This window comes from Dermacentor silvarum, chromosome 1, assembly GCF_013339745.2.
Source record: "Dermacentor silvarum isolate Dsil-2018 chromosome 1, BIME_Dsil_1.4, whole genome shotgun sequence".
NCBI classification, from domain to species: domain Eukaryota; kingdom Metazoa; phylum Arthropoda; class Arachnida; order Ixodida; family Ixodidae; genus Dermacentor; species Dermacentor silvarum.
Genome location: NC_051154.1, coordinates 18,352,990 through 18,373,282, shown reverse-complemented (window position 1 = coordinate 18,373,282; position 20,293 = coordinate 18,352,990). Strand labels below are relative to the sequence as shown.

Here is a 20,293-nt window from a genome sequence, read left to right as displayed (position 1 = left end):
AAAGGTTAATGTCCAAGTATCCCCGGTCTTCGCATTAAGCAGACGAAGTAGCAATAACTAAAAAACAAAAACGACGGCAACCGAAATTTCAGGCGCAGTAGTAATCCGATTTCTCGGACTGATTGGCCTATGCACGGTGTCGAAAACATGGCAACTGCGGACAAAGTTGGTGCCATTTGAGTGTTGCCGATGCCTTCGCTTTCATTATCAAGGTGGTTTCTTCACTGTCCACACGCCGTACAACAACTGCAATGCATTTTGTTGACCCGGCACCAAATCACAACTTTGGTCGCCGAAGAGGTGCGCTGGTTAGACTTAGCCGATCGGGGTGTCAGGCGGCATGCCGTCCTGGGAAGCTCGCCCTTGATATGTTCGTACCTGTAGACGATTACATAGAGACTATGCATGCGGTCCCGTGCATGGGCTGAACTGACAGTAATGTGTATGAAGCGGAGTTTGGTTCCTCGGGCGATCAGCCAGCAACTATGAATACCTACCAAGCTTATATGTGCGCGCACTGGAACGAACGGCGGAAGCTCACAAGTGCTGTAACAGCAGTAGAAGAAAGCCAAAGCCGAATATAACGCTATGCATATCTTCCCGCTCAGGGAGGTTACGCTAACTTTTTTTTTCTTACAACATGTGCATTTTCGCTTTCACTCATAACCACAACTACAAAAATTTATGCATTTTGACGTGCACTATCTGTGACAGATGCCACTTCTCGTGTTCGTACTGTTATAATTCTTTTTATATAGAAAATACGAACTTTTTTTCCAATGCGATAAAACAAGAATTCCTATGGTTACTTTTTAAAAATAGTTTTGAAACAAGACATCTCGTTAAGCATTAAAACAATTTTCCCAAAAAGTTTGTTGTGTCATAACTTCGGCATAAAAAATGTGCACAAATTTATTATTTTACTTCACGTGCTCTAAACTACAGGTCCGGTACGCCAATATTTTTCATGCTATTTATGGTTTGTTCACTATTACCTCTAAATCAAGTTCTTAAAAATTTGGCACTTTCGGCTGAAGGGCAAAGCACTGGCAGCGATAGCAATGTTTAGCAGTGCACTCAAGCTCGCTGGCCAGTGCTTTAATAGTACATGGGGCGATACATTGGCATGATGCCAAAGTAACATTAATACTGCACAGCAGCAACCCCGAGGTAACCGCTGTCACAAAGCAGTAACGGCACCCTGGAAGCTGCCAGGCATCTCACGACGCAGGCGCAATAAGGAGCACCGCCAGCAGCATTGGAGGTGACTTACACTGATGGTGCATGAGATACATTCAATGGAAAATTGTCTCCGTTTGTGACTTCAAGACCACTGTAAGCACCACAGTGTGAATTTGCCCGTAGCCACAAAAGCAGGAACGTTAGTGTTAGTGCCCACAAATCTCATGCCAGAAGTGGAAGGCAGAACACTGCCCTTGTTTCTACAGCCAAATGCACTGTGCATCTCTTGCGTCTCTGGAGACCTTGGAACACGTGGACTGCGCATGCACAGTTGATACCGTGACAGCAACATGGCGACGCTGCCAACGGTGTTAATGCGTCTCGAGCGTCTGTATAATTACTACTGCAATAAAGAATATATGAATTGCACAAGAAAAATAAATACAGAATTACATCCAGCACATTAAAATAGGTAAGGAAAGCAAATTTCATCATCTAATATTCACACACACACACACACACACACACATACACACACACACACACACACACAAAAGAAGAGATCAAGGCTCTTCTTTAAGGTAAGATGTTATAGCATAGTATCAGGCACAATGCACTACTGGAATACTCATCTGCATGGTACATACATAGAGGCTACTTGGCAATATTAGCTTGATCATTGTACAAGGGTCCCCCATCATTAAGCTTATGGGGTATGCCCTCATGGAGTGTGCCAGAGCAACACAGAGGCTATGCAAAATGCTGTAGTGGAGGGCTCTGGATTAAATTCAGCCACCTGGGGTTCTTTAACATGTACATACGAGGTCTGTTAGAAAAGTATCCAACCTTATTATTATTTTTTTTTGCGAACACTTGATCGATATGAAACAAGCGCGCTTGCATTAGCCGACCTTCGTGCGCATGCGCGAATTTTTTCCCGCCTGCCGATCGCGTCAATCGCTGGGACGCAGCGTTTGAGTGCGGTAGTGCGTAGTGCTCTCATCGTGTTTTTTTTATTGCAAGGACAATGACGGAGTGACTGGAGCAGCGCTACTGCATCAAATTTCGCCAGAAACTTGGCGATAGCCGAGTGGAAACCATTTGGAAGATGCAGACGGGCTTTGGTGACAATGCTATGAGCAGCACACAGATTAAGGAGTGGTACAACCGGTTTAAAGACAGCCGCACATCGGTGGAGAGCGAGCCACGCTCCGGTCGGCCATCAACATGCCGAAATGACCAGGTCATTGCCGAAGTGAACGCTGTGGTGATGCGGGACCGTCTTGCGACTATCCGAGAAATTGCGGAAGAGGTGGGCATCAGCACTTTTTCTGAACATTCCATTATGACCGAAGATTTGGCCATGAAGAGAGTTGCGGCGAAGCTGCTCACGGTGGAGCAAAAGCAACTTCGTGTTGAAGTCTCCCAGGACATGCTGGATTCCACAAACAGTGACCCCGACTTCATGAACACCATAATCACTGGTGACGAGTCTTGGATGTACGGGTACAACTTGGAAACCAAATCCCAGTCGTCACAGTGGAAGCATTCCATGTCACCAAGACCAAAGAAGGCCCACCAAGTGCGCAGCAACGTCAAAGTGATGCTGACTGCTTTCTTTGACTCCCGCAGTGTGGTACACCACGAGTGCGCACCACAGGGTCAATCACCAAAGAGTACTACAGGGATGTCCTCCGTCGCCTACGTGATGATTCAGACTTTTTTGGCGCACTTGATTCAGACTTTTTTGGCGAAAAACCAGACTCCTGTAGTTCAACAGGCTCCTTACTCTCCTGATATGCCCCCTGGCGACTTCTTGCTGTTTCCCAAAATCAAGAGGCCATTGAAAGGAGCGCAATTTCAGACAAGAGAGGACATTATGGCTGCAACGACAGCTGAGCTAAACTACATTCCGAAAGAGGCCTTCTCGGAATGCTTCCAACAATGGCAGCACCGCTGGGAGAAGTTTGTGGAGTCGCAAGGAGACTACTTTGAGGGTGATTAGGTTTCCAACGCTCCAGTTATGCCAGTTTTTTTTCTTCGGCCAAAGGTCGGATACTTTTCTAACAGACCTCGTATTGCTTGATACAAGAGTGTTCTCTATTTCTGCCTCCACTGGAATTAGGCCCATGACCTTGTGCTCAGCAACAAACAGCCACTGAGCCGCCTAAGTGTGTTAAACATCATCCAGTTCACCACGCTTATGCTTTTTCAGAAATGTGCTAGACCATGTCTAGCACATGCATGTATGCATTCTCCTAATACAGTGTAGACCGCTTATAACGTAAGTCGCCGGAGTCGTGAATATCTGCACTATAAGCGGTACCGCACTATAATCAAAACAACGATTTTCAAGCCCTGCACGTATGCAAAACATGTAGACCAAGCAGCCACGCGTATCCGAGAATCGAAGCGTGCGACTGGGAGTTTTGCATCCGTTTAAATTTACGAACGTTGAAAGGTTAATGTCCAAGTACCCACGATCTTTGCATGAAGCAGACAAAGTAATAATTTTTTTTAAATGTCTCACTTTCGCCCGCCAGGCGAAGCATCAATTGCGAGAGCAAATTAGTAGAGAGCTATAAGGAGTAGGGATAGTAGTTTTATCAGCTGCATAACTTGACACATTTGCTTACTAACTGAATTAACAAGCGTGGTGTCAACGCGCACAAGCAAACAAGATTAGACTCGATGACCACAGACAACCACTGTCAAAACACGGGCGTGGGGAAGCGCGGCCGCCGCAGCGAGCGAAGGTCTATCGCTTCAACGGAAACTGTGCGGCGTAAGCACGCAGCGCATAGAAAGGCCAGAGCCGTGTGGAGATCGCTTTCAAGATACGGTGCGTGCGACAACACCGACAGCCGGCACAGGCGAGAACGCATTTGTTGGCAGAGTAGAAGTCGCCCTCCCTCCCCGCACTACCTTCCCGCTTTGCTCCTTTCGCATGGGAGATTGCCTCCCCAGTCTCCTTGCGCCCGGTTGCAAGATACGCATTTGGTGCCGCAGCACAGCATCGCCCCCCCCCCCTCCCATACCCCACGGCCTTTTGCGCGATGGAAGTCGCGTTTGCTCTCCGCTGTGCGTTCGCTCTCTGTGAAGGCGCGCGTCCCCCGCGCTTTCACTTGCACATACGGCGCGCGACGATGATTTTATGGCCCTTGGACTCAAGCTCCACGTCTCATGCTTCTCCTCCGCATCGCCCTCGATCTCCTCTGCCATCAGTGGGCGCACCTCGTTGAGAAGCGTGCTCGCTACCACCCTTGTCGGTGAGATTTTCCCGCGGAAGCCGCATTATAACCGGTATTTCGTCTCACACGGCTGTACTGTAAGCGGTATGCGTATACATGGAGTGCTATGGGAAAATTAACGGGAGTCTGAAAAGACCGTACTATATCCAGTCCTGCATTATAAGCGGTTACGTTACAAGCACGACCTCCTCTATAATTGGCGACCTGCCCCTACGGCGGCGCCCCTGCGCGCCGGATTTGTTTTGCTTGTTTATTTTATTTTAGTTCTGTTAGCTGCCGCCGCGAAACGTGGCGCCACAACTTACCCCCATGCCTGATCGCACGGAGTGTAGTTGCATGGGTTCGTCTGCCATTTTCCACGTGTTTTTCAGTCGTTTTGTTCTTAATTGCTACAAAGTGTGCTAGCGCAGCTTAAACAGCGCTTGCCAAAGCACTGGTCGCAACAGCGATGGTTTACTGCTGCGTGCCGGTTTTAAATCGAGCGGACGTACATCTGCTGGCATCTCATTTCACGAGTTTCCTGTCACTGATGTGCGCCTACTTTGGCTGAAGAAGATATCTCGCCAAGGCGAAGTTATAGTAAAATAAGCTCTGGGTGCTGTTAAAGGATAGCGGCCGGTAATAGCATGTATGTCATTCCCAGCAATATTGTCGAAACAGTAGTCTGTATGGCTGATGTATTGTCGTTCATTGTAATTCGTTCGATGCTCGCGGCCTTACTACTCCAAGCATCCATGCTCGAAACTGCACGAATTAACTACGTATCGTAATTGTCTTCTAATCAGTGACGCTACTAAGAATTTCGTAGCTACAGAATTGATGACAGTCAGTTTGCAAACGATACAAGTTTGATATTAATACTGCCCTGCGGTTAATACCACTTTGGCGAAATACGCACGCGAGAATATGCTATCAACTGTACTGCCGTTGTAATTATCCAGTTCAGGTTCTTCCAGTCCACCAAATTTTCTGGCGCCTTCTGCCACGCTTTCCTGTTAAAAGTTAATTAGTGCACGTCAATTATAGTTTGGTCGCTGGTCATCCATTCAGCTAGAGTCGATGCCTTGTAGCTAATGATTACTTTGAAGTTTTATTGACATGCGAGCCATATCTCGTGACTCTTTTGACAACTTGCAAACCTAATTGCTACATGGCTTACATGCACAAACTGTATCCAGGTCCGGGAAAACAGCCATGGGCGCCAAGCGACAGAAGTAAAGTTTGCAGCCTTCCTTTTAAGCCTGATGACTATATAAGGAAGGCCTTAGTTCCAACTTAGTTCTGTGATGAAGCATGCCAGACTTCTTGACCATGGAGACCTTCAAATGGCATGCCGCAGAGAGTAAAAAGTGCGATAAAAATTTTCACATGCAAGGGCGAGACCCCGTGAGAACCGCTTGCTGTACACCGCAGCGTTTCGACTGCTATTCTGATCCCACATATCTATTCTATTAGCGAAGATGCCGTGATGATGAACGCGTGAATGCGTATTTCCGCAGAGCGACAGTAGCAACTGTTTTACGGTGCGTACACAAAACCGTGCTTGGGAACAGTCGGCAGTGCTGAGCTAGGTCGAGGTAGTCGCAAGACTACAAGGGGTCCACTACGCATTTTGACCTCGTCTGGGCGCATTAATTGAACAGAGAACCATTTTTAACAACGTTGTGCAAGTACTTAAATAGAAGAAAACGAAAAAACCAGGCGCGGCACACTGTACTGGCTAACAACGCGGTCGCCGTTCCGAAGTGTTTCGACTATTTCTAGTTGTCGCGTCGTCTGCTATGGGGGTAAGTAGTGGCGACCTCTCGCGGCGTTTTTGGCAACTGCTCGAGCACGTGACTTCCAAAAGTGGGGTCACGCGCTGCCGTAGAGAGGGCCGGTATGAGCAGGTCGCCAATTTATAGAAGAGGTCGTGGTTACAAGTGATCCTGTATCCAGAAAGTTTCGCGTTTTCACAAACCTCAGCAGCTTACTGATGTGGGTACTGATCAAATGCTGAAGTTCCAAGAGACAAAAACATGAGTCAGATTTAGAGTATGGTTCCAAGTAAAGGACAAGGTGCTTTTACAAACTGCCAATTATGCACAAACACACGCATGCAAAAGGAAACTAGTGTTACATTTGTCCGAATGTTTTATTTCGTACCTGCTCTTCTCTATAATAATTGGATTTGACATTTTAATGAAATCAAAATGGCAAGCCACACAGAGGAGCCAAACACAGGAGAAGTAACTACACAAAGACAACCTAAATAAGAGTAAGCTGCACATACCACAATGCCATATATGGTGTTGTCAAGGGAGTAGCTGAGGCCAGCCTGCATGGCTGCATATGTGTACTCATTCAGTGCATCCGTGAAGAGCCGCACAAACATGTGCGTCATGTTGGTGTGGTGCGGGTCTTGGTATGCAACAGGGCTGGAGAGAGAAAACATCAACTTTGCTTACACGTGTAAAGCACTACTGTTTTGCACAAATGCACAATCAATTTAGAACATGTAAGGTGAGTGATACCCCAGTCACACGGGCATACCGAAGGTCCTTTGAAGTTAAGGAGCATAGAGCTTTCAAAGAAACATTAGTTCAAGGGATATGTATCAGTGCTACACGGTCGCCAGGTGGTCTCCACTGAAGCTTTTGACAAAAACCGCAACGTATTCTAAAACGCAAAAGCGACGAGAAAAAAAAAAAAAAAACACGAGGACACTTCGATGCGTAGTAGCCGATAACCAAATCGCACATGGCACCCATTTTGCTCACGAGGGTTGCAATGTGTGCTTGTTGGTAACGCATCTTGGAGGGTTAACGGCAGCGCGATTAAAAGTACGAACTGGACTTCGATAACAAACACTGTTGGAAGTTTGCGCCGTGTGTGTCCCTGTGTGTCTTCTTTTGTTCTGTCTTTTAATCGCGCTACCGTAAACCCTCCAAGACCCATTTTGCGTCGGTGTTGCCGATTGTGACAGGCCGTGCCGGTGCTGTTGTACCGGCGCATTCATCATTGAGACTGCGGGTGTCACGAAAGTCTTTAGTGCTTACAAACTTCTATAATATAGTTAAACTTGTTTTTAACAGGTAAAAATTTAACTTTCGTATTTATACAGAATTTTGTTTTCTTCTGTCGGACGCCCTCTAGGCTCAAAAGTATTCCTTTGAGATTTCAAAGGAGAAACGCGGACTCCCTTGACTCAAAGCTCCCTTCAACTAGGCCTCCTTTGATGCGCCCATGTGACAGCGCGCGTCTTCCCTTGAAGTAAAGGATCTTTGGTTCAAAGGACTTTGAAAGTGCCCGTGTGACTGGGGTATAATACTACTAGATTCTCAAGAGAAGTATTATCAGGGAGGGATCAAAGCATGGATTATCTTCGAATCTGCAAAGTTTAAAGACATCAAAGGGTCCCTGAAACGGTTCGGATAAATTTTGTAGATGCGTAGGGTACAGCTACAGTAAAACATTCGGGTCACAATTTAAGTGAAGCATCCCATATTAAGAGAGCTACGGACGATTACAAGTTACCCTCCTCCCTAGCCATGCATTTCCTCCTCAAGTCGTTCACCAAGTGATTGGGGCTAAGCTCCGCCTTCGCTGGCTCTACGTCATGTGACGTGTTGTCTACTTCCACTTGTCTTGGAGCCAGCGCGCGAAGGCTCTCCAACCTCTCTGCAAGCCGCCCGGCCGTCGATCCCCAGGGAGAGCGATCAAGCAGCGTGCGTTGCGAGCGTTCTGTAGCAGTGCCGAGTGTGTCTGGTATTCCGGTAACCACAGGCGAGTTGGGTTTTTTGACGGATAGGCAGAGACGCAAACTAAAACACCTCCATACTGCTGTGATGAAGGAGCTGCGTAGACATACGTGAGCGGCCTGATTGGCATTCACGGTTCAGCCATCTGGAAGCGCAGAGCTTAACCAGCCAAATACAGAGCTAATATTCCGGTAACCAAGAGTAAAACATTTTAACATATAAAAAGACAACGTGTTCAAGATTACGCCCCTGCCGAAAATTTGAGCCAGCAGCAAAGTAGAAAAAACTGGGTTACGGCTATATTAGCTGTGTGTTTGGTTGAGCTTTGTGCTGCCAGGTGGCTGCACCGTGCAAGCAGTTGACGTTTGCGCCTCCGTTCATCACGTAAAACGTGGTAAACGGCCAGTACACTTGTGCTTGCGTTTACCTGAATACCGGACACGCTAAACTCTATTGTGGCAATCCTTTGACGTGAAGTGACGGTCGCGAACGCGTAGATGCTGGCGCCGTTTTGATACCGACAGTCCGATGCGCTGCAGCCACTCCGCTCCTCTGCTGCCTTGCAGCGGGGCACGATGTCGCAGCTTGAAATGTCGCCGATCGCTACGTTTGCAGCCCGCAACGCAACAAGGGCGAACCATGGTGATCGCGAAAATAAAGAACAAGAACAACACTGACCGCGCAGCTCTCGTCAACACTGAGCACAGTTAAACACAAACAGACGACACTTGCTGTGGGCCGGAAGTGCTTTTAGTGTAGTGATACATGTCCTTGTGCATTCTCTTTCTGTTACTTTCTTTTTATAGAAACAAATTAACTAACATTTAAACTATTACGAACAACATTTGTTCACCATAATGTTAGAAAAATTATTGATAACGCACCCTAGGCAGCCAATCGGATAGCTGGCCCTACTGATGTTATATGGTCAAATCGCGTCACTTGGTCACAAAATTCAGCTGATCGGCATGCTGCGATTGGTAGCAATGTACCTTTTTAAAACCTTATAATAAATTACACACTTTACGTGGAGCGCTTAGATGCATCAATTAATGATCAGAAGGACCTACTCTAACGACTCAGTACGTTTGTATAAGATCGTCAAAACCGTTTCAGGGTCCCTTTAAAAGATGCATTAAACTTCTAGTAAACACCCTTAGACCTAATGCATACAAATAAAGTTCATTTTTCAACAGCACACACAGCTTCTAAAGCTATCTTCATTAAAGGGCCCCTAAACCACCTCAGATATTTTTTGAACATTTCAAGTAAACACGCGCATCGAGTTCAGAATGCAATCACGATCAACGATACCAAATGCTGCAGCGCTACGCGCCGCGGGCGCGCGACAAAACCAAAAAAACAATGCCGTCCTCCTCCCCTCGCCTTTCCGGAACCCCAGCGGTCGTCACGACGTCAGCAGGGGGAATCTGGTGATGTCAACGGTGGAAACGATGTCCAGTGGTCGAACAAGAACCTACGACTTCCGCTTTGTCTGCTAGCAGGTACGCGCGCTCCCTGCTCGTCCTCGCCGTGTTGCTCGCTTGTGCGCGCTTGCGCATCGCTATTTACAGCCCGCAACGCAAGTGCCAAATCGCTCGTGTTCCAACACAGTCATGCTTAGCGGTCTGATTAGCTGCGCGTAGAGAGTGCAATAGTGTTGGCCTTTCCAGACGAGAGAGTGCGATAGTGTTGGCCTTTCCAGACGTGCGCGCAACACAGGATCTATTGCGGCATGCTTCGCATAACACGCGCCGGCACCGCAGCAACAACGGGTAGCCGAGAAGCTCCGAGTCCACGTCCACGTTACCGGCACGCTAACTCGCTACACGCCGTTTGCCATTCGCGGGCCGCCGTTCAACAGCGGTTTTACTCGCGAGCGACGAGATTTCCTTGCCGTACGTAGCGAGGATGAGACCGGGACTCATTTGTGCGGCAGCCTCACCGCCGCTGATCGCTCGACGGCGCCGATATCGTCGCTAGGCCTTTTCCGGTTCCCTTCAAAGCTAAAGCGGACGGCGCTTCGAAATGAATTATACCGACGCTCACAAGCCGCAATATTTTCTTATCGTTGTTATCGCTCTTCGCAATAATTGTACATAAAGATGAAAAATATGCTGATATTAGCGGCGCCGTCGGCTGCGATGCGAGCACAGCCGAGCCGGTCATCTCCCGTCGGTAGCCGTGCGCTCAGCAGCAGCCGATGTTTTCGTTGCCGGTGGCGGAGGCGCGCAACTTCGCGGTCGTCTATTGGCCCGTTCATGGTGCAGCGGGTGGGGCGCCGGCCGAACTGCCGTCTACTTTGGACACCTCTCGCGCGGCAGACAGGAGGCCGGTTCGTCATCCATATATGTGCCGCTAGCATGGCTAGCGTGGACGTGCCTTAACCGGAAGTAGGCAGTGTTTTGAGAAGCGCGTTGGCGATGACGTATGTCACATGACATTTCGAGCAGCACTCGGCGAGGAGGGGAGACCAGCCGACGAGGAGAGAAGCGAAGGAAAGAGCGAAACGAGCGAGGGCCGTTTTTCGATCATCAAACACGTGTAACTCCGCTATTACGGCACCATTTCGAAAAATTCTCGCGGCTACGTGTTCGTTGTAGACTTGTGCACAACTGCAACACCACAACTAAATTTCGTCCTCTGGGTGGTTTAGGGGCCCTTAAGGATGAACTCCAGCTAGCAGATTTTGCATATCTGTTGTGCATTCATGTTTACAAAAGCACCAAACTTTTTCATACTCTCAGCAGGTGGAAGTGATGCAACACATCCTTTAATTTCCAGCTGAGTCCATGTTTCAACAGCGGAGCAAGTTGATCAACAATGGCCAGTGAACACACGAACCTACTCTAAATCAGTCAGTGGAATTCAGCATAAGCCTATGTGATCGCAAAAACCTGGGACTGCCAACATGCTTTTTAAAGAATAAAAATTGGTTGCTCATTACCTAATTCTTCATTAACACTACATGTAGGAACAGAAATATGTTTATTCATGAACGGAGATAAGCAAATAACATTTTGTTTGCTTTGCTTCAAGTGGAGCCCATATAAAGGCAGGTGACTTAAAATACATTACACAAGACTTCCACACACTTATGTTTCAAAACAGAAAGTCTTTATTTAAAATAAACTCAATGTTCACAGCAGAAATAAGCCCACGTATACTTCGGACCTTTCATATTTAAGTTTTATATTTCTCAAACAAGTTTTTATTTTTTACTCTCACTGTGCATTTGTATGTGTGTCTGTGAAGGAGGGGGATGTGGGAGTAGTGGTAAAAAACTGTGCACTATTCTTAGTGTAACGCGGTTTAATTAACATGCCAGGACGATTCACAGGCAGATCTGTTGATTGAGCGTCAGGCACCAAGCGCGCGAGCTCTATCCTCGAGCAAGGTGTTGATGATGCAACCAAAGCACACGCCTGTCTTCTTCGCTACAACTTCCCCCCGGAGAAGGGAGCGCCTTCCTGGCGACTCAAGGGGGGAAGAGGAGGACTAGGTCATAGTAAGGTTTTAGTCGCTGCACATTGTGGGGGTTAGGGCTAGCATGCCCGGAACCAGCTAGTCACAAAACACGACAACAAATATGCAGACTGTCAGGCAGGAGTAGTTTACGAAATTCCTTTAGATTGCGGTAGAAAGTACGTGGGCCAAACCGAGCAGTGCCTGAATGACAGGCTGAGGCAACATAATAACAAAGTCAACATTGGGAGAGAGGGCCACCTGGCAATTCATTGTAGAGGCTGCAAATGTAAGCCAGACTTTTACGCCTGCGCTGTGGTTGCCAGAAGCCATGACAAATGGGTTCGTTTAATAATTGAGGCCAAGAGGATCATTTAGGCAGGTGATAAGTGCGTAAGTGTTGACTCAATGTCTCTATCACGCAAAGAACTACTTTACCTGAACGCGAATGCGCACTGAGAAACCGTGATTGCGCTCCCTGTATATAATAGTGGCGTTTTTTCTGATTAAACATTGTTGGAAGTGGCGCCCTGTGTGTGTGTGCTCTCTCTTCGTCCGTCGTCATTTTCGCGCCTTCACTTCAGATCCGGCGAGCTAAGGTCCAATGAGACATGTAGCTCGTCCCCACTGCGCAGCGCATCCAAAGTGGCACTGTGGCAGGTTCACTGACTTACCGGCCTGGTTATTTGGGTTCGTAGCACCAGCTTTCAGGAGATTTTTCAGCTAACAGGTGCACTGTCTCCAGACTAGGCCAGCACTTTTGCTTTCTTCATACTTGAAGGAATTTTCGCACGATTTGTGGTGTGAAGTGTTGACAGGATGGCGACATTTTCTGCGCGTGCGTTTTATGGACAAAATTCACGTGAGTTCAGTGAATCAGATGATGATTTTAGTGCTGTGGATGAATATATTTCGCCTTCAAATGGTCAGCAAACGTCCTAAAATAAGAGAACTTCAGAAGAAAATGACAATGTGAACCTAACAAACTTGCAGTGCAAATCCTGGCCTCCAACCAGGACAATACTTGAAACGCTACAACACAGTGCTGAAGTACTGTTGAGAGCCTCAGGAGTAAATAAACTTTCTTATATAAACTACTTAACATGTGTTTGTTACCCGAGAGCTTTTTTTGTGTGGCATCTAAACCCACGAAATGGCTCTTGATTGGAACAACCACAAATTAGGTAAATGCGCATGACTGAAAACGGTTAAGCTATGAGTCACTGAATTAACTCTTTCCTTAGTATGGGAAAAATGGCTTTGTCTTGAAGGCTGGGGCCACCTATGTCAATAGTACATGGTTCCTGCAGCCAACAGGACCGGCTGACAGGACCAATCGAAATGATAACACGACGAGGACCGAGGGAATGGCATGAAAAGCTGTGCGTATTTCGATAAGTGCGAGACATGTGCGAAGGTCGGGTCGATTAGCCACTGGGAAGCACGCAGATGGTGTTGGATATGCGGCGAGGAAATAAACATCGCTTCAACAGGTGTCAAACCCATACGTGCGATCTCGGGGCTGATCACTGATGAGCCACCCGTACGAAAATATTAACAAAAAGCCATCCTTGATGACTTGCAGCCCGTTACCAGATTATCCAGCAGCAAATTGTAATGGCCACACTGTCTAGGCCATTAGGCCTAATATGGCACTACTTCGTCAGGCATCGGCGACTAAAGTTACGGCTTGAAGCCAAATAGATGCAGCTCTATTCGCAAACTGACTTGCAAATGAAAGCGAGTGTATGGGATGGCAACAAAGTTGCTCGCGGCTGCAATCTTTGCAAAACATCGTACGGTGGCCTCTCGTTCTCAACGCCATTCATAGAGGCACATCAGTCTCTTTTTGCAGCTTCGAGCAACCCGACACATGACAAGCTTTGCATTTACACGGCGACCACAAAAGTGTCACGTGACTAGTGAGCTGACCAACCGGCTGCATACATTTGCATGAACGGTGGATGGACACAGGGGTGGAGGGTGTCGCTCAAACTTGCCATGACCTTCCCCATGGCCTAGGTGGCAACCAAAAAGCAATGTTTTCTGTGCATTAAAAGATTGCCATAAAACACACATTTAGTATTTAACTGAGAACCTCATTGGTATCCAGCAGAACACGACACAGGGGAAAATGTACTTGATTCAAGTCAACAGATATTCTATTGATAAAAATTTTTTCAGACCTTCGTATATACAACTGATCTGCAATCAGTGCTGGCATATTCAAAGTTCCCTATAGCAAGAGTACACTGTACTGCATATCTTCATTTCTGTATACCCAAGTTACTGATAGCTTGTTACATTCTTGTTGTGCAATGCTAGGAGACTCCCAAGCAAGTGCTGCACCGTTTTTTTCTTGCACAAAATTTGTAAGCATAAAATTTTGTGATATTCGATTCGACACTTGGCTTTTTCTTCTTGATTTGATCCTATATTCGATTCGAAATCTACTATTCGGTATTAACACACCCCTACATTTTTGTTTTTGATGCAGGCCTGAAAACTATTTGAGCACCTGTGTTGCTCCACAATTCTTCCTGATGGTGCACATTTATTTTGTGCTTGTAGCCAATGACTAGAGACCGGATTTTAGGCAAATGCCTTTTTTGTTCCTTGCGCTCCTATCAACCCAGTTTGATATATGAGCATGAATTAGAGGCTAAGAAGAGCTTTTATAGTGTTTTTATAGTGCCTATAAATGCCTATTTTGGCGTTTGTGCCTAAATGCCATTAAATGCCTATTTTTAATATCGGCGCCTATATGAACACTATTTAGCCTCAAGTTTCGCTTTCGAGTGCAGTTAGAGACCGTTATTCATGCTACCGGGCAACACTGACTATTCGCAACTCTATGGGGTTCAACCTAGTCATCTAATTCAACCAACTTTCGGAAAACAACCGCTAGCAGCAGTAAAATGGGACGCGCTGCGGTTGGCGAATGCGAATGCGAAACCGCGGAGAGCCGTCAGGGGAAAGGAGAGTAAAGAGCAAAAAAAAAAAAAGAAAAATGTGATGTGTACGCGGCTTTTGTTTTGTTTGTAATTTATTTTTTAAGGTGTTCACTGCCATCGAGCGTTCCTTCTCAGCGTACAAGATCATTCTCAGTGACAAGAGGAACAATTTTTAATCCAAAAATCTGGAGATGGTGGTAGTTTGCTATTGTTTCCACAATCTTCACAGTGATTCTTAGACTACGTTCCGCGTGCTCTCCAAACAGATTTCTTCAAACACGTGCACTTCCAATGGGCGGAAGTGTATGGCAGTGTTGGGGCGTTTTGCCTGTACAATTCCGATTATGTCATTGGATATGAGAAAATTGCTAGAGTTGTACCTAATAGTCCTCATGTAAGAACATGTTGATTTCTTAATAAATTGTACTCTTCCTTGCATTTCTTATTTGTCTGTTTTTGTTGTGTCTTAATTTAATTGGGTCAGCAGACATGAAGTAGCGCTTTTTTTAATCAGTATTCCCAGCTTTCAAGTATTCTTTTTCATGCTTGTTTCACTTTATGCAACGCTCGAGTACAGTGGCCATTGAACATGAGTAATGTCGCGGGCGAAACAACAGAGCCAGCAAAAAGTCCGCGTCTTTACTGGAACCAGACCAAAAAGAAGAACGTTCTCTTCTTCTTCCAACCCCCAAGCGAGTACGTGCCACAGCAGATGGCTCATATGTGACGACATGTGGCATTACCCCCTCTCCTAAAGAAGCATCGTCTCGATGCTGTAAATGAGGGTAAAAAAATATATTAAAAATGAGGGTGACAATATAAATGAAAGAAATGTGTCGTAACGCGAAAGAACAATCTGCTTCTGTGAAAGAAGGAAGAAAAGGAAAAAAACACAGAACACAACGAAAACGAACAAAAAACAAAACAAAACAAAACAAAAAGAACGGCCTAAGTTGTCAATGTAGTATAGTCACTCGACGGTCGAGTCACAGCGCGAAAAATATCGTTTCAGTCTTGAAATATGAACCACTTCAGTTTGAGGAAGCCGACGGGAGTTTCTTGGGGTGCGTTCTGGGAGAACCTCGTAGGTAACGTCACTGAGTCGCCGTACAATCTTGTAGGGACCGAAGTAGCGACGCAGCAACTTTTCTGACCGGCCCCGCTGTCGGATGGGGGTCCACACCCACACTTCATCGCCAGGATTGTAGGCAACCTCGCGGTGGCGAAGGTTGTAGCGCCGTGAGTCTGCGGTTTGGCGACACTGAATACGGCATCGCGCGAGTTTACGGGCCTCCTCGGCACGCTGAGCGAACATGGCCGCATCCGTGTGAAACATCCCCAAGTTGTCGGGAAGGAGCATGGCGTCGAGCATCGTGGTGACCTCTCGACCGTGCACTAAGCGAAAAGGTGTGAAGCCTGTACTTTCTTGAATTGCGGTATTGTACGCAAAAGTGATGTAAGGAAGGATATCATCCCAGTTCTTGTGGTCAATGGCCACATACATTGACAGCATATCCGCGATTGTCTTGTTCAGGCGTTCAGTCAGTCCATTTGTTTGGGGGGTGATAAGCCGTCGTTTTGCGATGTGCAGTGCCACTTAGCCTCAAGACTTCCTGTAACATCTCGGCGGTGAAAGCTGTCCCACGATCGGTAATGACGACCGCTGGCGCTCCGTGACGGAGGACAATGCTGTGCACGAAAAAATGGGCGATGTCTGCTGCGGTAGCTTTTGGGAGTGCTTTTGTTTCACAGTACCGTGTTAGGTAATCGGTAGCAACCACAATGCACCGATTGCCGGACGAAGACGTGGGGAATGATCCCAGCAAGTCCATACCAATCTGATGAAATGGCCTCTGCGGTATTGATACTGGTTGTAGCAGTCCTGCTGGCCGCACAGGTGGAGTCTTACGTCGTTGGCAGTCGCGACATGTGCGAACGTAATGCTTCACAGTCTTTGCGAGACGTGGCCAGTAGTAAGAGCGGCGAATTCGGTCCAACGTGCGTGTGTACCCCAGGTGTCCGGACGATGGTTCGTCGTGACAGGCACGTAAAATATCGTCACGAAGCGAGGTCGGCGCGACTAGCAGGTATGTAGCTTGCGTATGGTTAAAGTTCTTCTTATAAAGGACGCCATCCCGGAAACAAAAGGAGGCGAGCGCGCATGGGAAACTTCGAGGAAGACTTGACGTACACCCTTCCAGGTAGTCGATGAGAGGACTGAGCTCCAAGTCGACGCGCTGTTGTTGAGCCATGTCTGTTACTGATACGGCAGAAAGAAAACTGTCGTCCTCTTCAAGGTCAGCGGGGGCACTTCCGACTGGTGCACGTGAGAGACAGTCAGCGTCGGTGTGTTTGCGTCCCGACTTGTGAAAGATGGTGACGTCAAATTCTTGCAGTCGAAGGCTCCAACGCGCCAGGCGACCTGAGGGATCTTTGAGATTCGCGAGCCAGCAAAGCGAATGGTGGTCGCTGACTACTCTGAATGGGCGACGGTACAAGTATGGTCGAAACTTTGTTATGGCCCAGACAACGGCTAAGCATTCTTTTTCTGTGGCAGAGTAGTTTTTCTTGGCAGCGGATAACGTTCGGCTCGCATAGGCAATCACACGCTCTATGTCATTTTGCCACTGAATCAAGACAGCTCCAAGGCCGACGTTGCTGGCGTCTGTGTGCAACTCCGTGTCAGCGGTCTCGTCAAAGTGACCGAGTACAGGTGGGGCCTGGAGAAGGTTTCGGAGGGTATCGAATGCGAGGCACTGATCCTGACCCCAAACAAACGGCATGCAGCAATGTGCTTGTTGAATTACGCCAAATGATCGTCATTAGTCCAGCAGTTTTATGGGACAATTGCACGGCTATGTTCAACTGTTGGCGCCTTTGTGCCATCATAAAGAATAACATTTCTTGTTTTCCTGTCGTAGATACAGGTCGCGCATGTCTTCGTTTGAAATTATTTGCATTTATGTAAAAATTTATTGTGCCTATATTTACGACGTTGGAGACCTAAAACGTTGCTTTGCCAGTCTATTTTTGGCACCTAAAACGCGCTTTTTTAATGCTTAAAGATCCGGCCTCTATAAATGACATCAGATGGCACAAGGAGCTGTTAAAAGTTTGGAGTGCTGTTACAAGTTGGGAGTATAGACCCACTTGTGTGTATTTAAACCCACCTTTGTTTAACTGTAAAAAAAATTTTTTTCTAGTGAACTTCACATTTCTGATAGAAATGTTTCACATGGTCTTGCTTTACACGATCAACGGAATCATTTGCAAGTCAGGAGCATAGGCTCACTTGTGTGCAGTGAAGCGAACATATGTTTCTGTGCGAAAAAAAATTTTTGCCTGGTAAAATTCATCTTTCCGACAAATTTTTCAGATGATTTCGCTTTATATGACCATATGAATCGTTCGGACACACAAAAAAATTACTTCGTCTCTCCGGCAAGTTATTGCATTTTTTTTACTGCCCTTAAAGGGTTAAAACGGGGTTTCAAATTGTCAAATCGAGAATCATGAGAAGATGAAGATAGAGTGCAGCTATTTCCCACATAATACCATAAGTAACCAAAGTGACTTTGCATACCTTTTGAACTCAAAATGAAGCACAGCTTTGGGGAGGTTGTATGTGTGGTCTTGAACAAACCACACACGAGTACTTTCTGTGTTCTGAAATTAAAATGTTTCTTATAGCCATATGCAAGACCCTGATGTGCTATTCATACACTTACCTTGATCATCACAGGCAGTTGTTCCCCCTGCATAAAAAAAAAAAAAACGTAGGCCATCCACGTTATTTTTAAATATAAACATGTACATTGACAACTACAAGCCATTAGTTGCTGAACAGCACACAATGCGAAGTTTAATAAAAATAAGATACTTTACAACAAGTATAAAAATTAACAAAATACATTAGAGAATTATTAAAGAAGAATGGGAACCGAGGGGCTCGATATTATTAGTCATAACCACATAAAGCCAACAGACAATGAAGCCAAGGAAAGCATCGGGGAAATTAAGTGTAGTTGAAATTGGAATGTAGAAAAATAATGAAGAAAAGGGAAATGAAAGTGGACGAGAAGATACCTTGTTGCCGGCGGGAGCCGAACCCGCAACCTCCACAACCTCCGCATTACGCGTGCGTTGCAGTACCAATTGTGCTACGGCGACGGCCATCAATTCGTCCACTAACTTGGGTATTTATGTTTACTTGATCTAGCCCTAGGAGTGTTAGCCAGCGCCACTCAGAACCATGGTGGGCGGATGTGGAACATCCTTTTTAGCACAATGGCGTCACGATACACGTGATCTTGGGAGAGCAGGCACATGGCTAATAAACCCTCGCATGCTACCTAATGACATCAAGGCTGCCAGATTCGAGACCCTCGTAATGAAAATACGAAAGAAGAATGGGAACCGAATTATTGTTATTTACAGAAGACAGACACGGTAACTAACCACTATGTACTATACGGAGAAGAAATTTACTCTACAGCGGCTCTTAGAGCCTAATAGATGAGGTAGGTACTGCCCATTAGTAGCCATTCTTTGCAGCTGGCACCAGATTCTTTACAGAAAGCAAAGCAGGCCATTGTAATTATCAAAGAAGGAATTCTATGAGACACATTGAAACATGTCATTTTGTACAGACTAAAAGTATGCAGAATATGGCTTAATCTTGACTTAAGGCAACTTTAGCAATTTTTTACCATGTTATGGTATAGTGTGCTAGAATACAGTCAAACCTCGATATTATGAACCTCGATCTTCACAATGTAATAAACTATTTTCATTTCCCAATCTTAGTTGCATTAAAAACCGTGTATGTTTTTTTCTTCTTTTTTTCACGATTTATCGAAGTAGTTTCGTGGCACGGTTTCGTTTTAGAGGGTCCCTGAAACAATTTGGACAAATTTTATAGATGCATAGGGTACAGCTACAGTAAAACATTTGCACCACATTTTAAGTCAAGCATCTTGTATTAAGAGAGTTACAGACGATTACAAATTACTTTCCTTCCTAGCCATGCATTTCCTCCTCAACTCGTTCACCGCGAGATCGGGGCTAAGCTCCGCCTTCACTGGCTCTGGGTTATGATGTGACGTTGTGTCTTCTACTTCTGACTGTCTTGGAGCCAGCGCACGAAGGCTCTTCAACCTCTCCGCCAGCCGCCTGGCCGTCAATGCCTCGCGAGAGCTATCAAAGCAGCATGCATTGCAAGCGTTCTGTCACAGCGCCGATCGTGTCTGATATTCTGGTAAATGCAGACCATCTGGGCATTTTGATGGATAGGTGGAGGCATGAACTGAAGCCCCCCCATACTACTACCGCTGTGATGAAGGGACTTAAGCGTAAACGTGAGCGGCTTGAGCAGTCTGCACAGTGCCCAGCCACCTGGTGGCACAGAGCTTAACCAACCAAACAAAAGCTAATATTGCTGTATCCAAGTATAAAACATTTTAGACATTTAAAAAGACGTGTTTACAATTACGCTGCTGCCGAAAATTTACACCAGCAGCAAAGTAGAATACACTTGGTTACTGCTATATTAGCTTTGTGTGGGTCTGTGCCACCAGGTAGCTGCACCCTGCTCATGTTAACGCATCCACCCATCCACTGTCCCGTTTGCCTGCGTTTACTGGACACACTAAAACTCTCTATTGCGGTAGTAGTCCTCTGGCATGAAGTGACTACCGCAAAT

The 20,293-nt window shown here is 46.3% G+C and overlaps 1 protein-coding gene across 1 annotated transcript in view; it reads right to left on the bottom strand.

Moving 5' to 3' along the window:
• The window catches only part of LOC119457502 (insulin-degrading enzyme-like), a 157,329-nt gene that overhangs the window by 71,712 nt on the left and 65,324 nt on the right, over nucleotides 1–20,293 (bottom strand). Inside the window, exons 15-17 of the mRNA XM_037719091.2 lie at nucleotides 18,321–18,347; nucleotides 18,176–18,258; nucleotides 6,706–6,850 (exon numbers count right to left, since the gene is read on the bottom strand). Of these exons, the coding sequence (XP_037575019.1) occupies nucleotides 6,706–6,850; nucleotides 18,176–18,258; nucleotides 18,321–18,347 (255 nt within the window). The remainder of the gene's footprint in view (nucleotides 1–6,705; nucleotides 6,851–18,175; nucleotides 18,259–18,320; nucleotides 18,348–20,293) is intronic.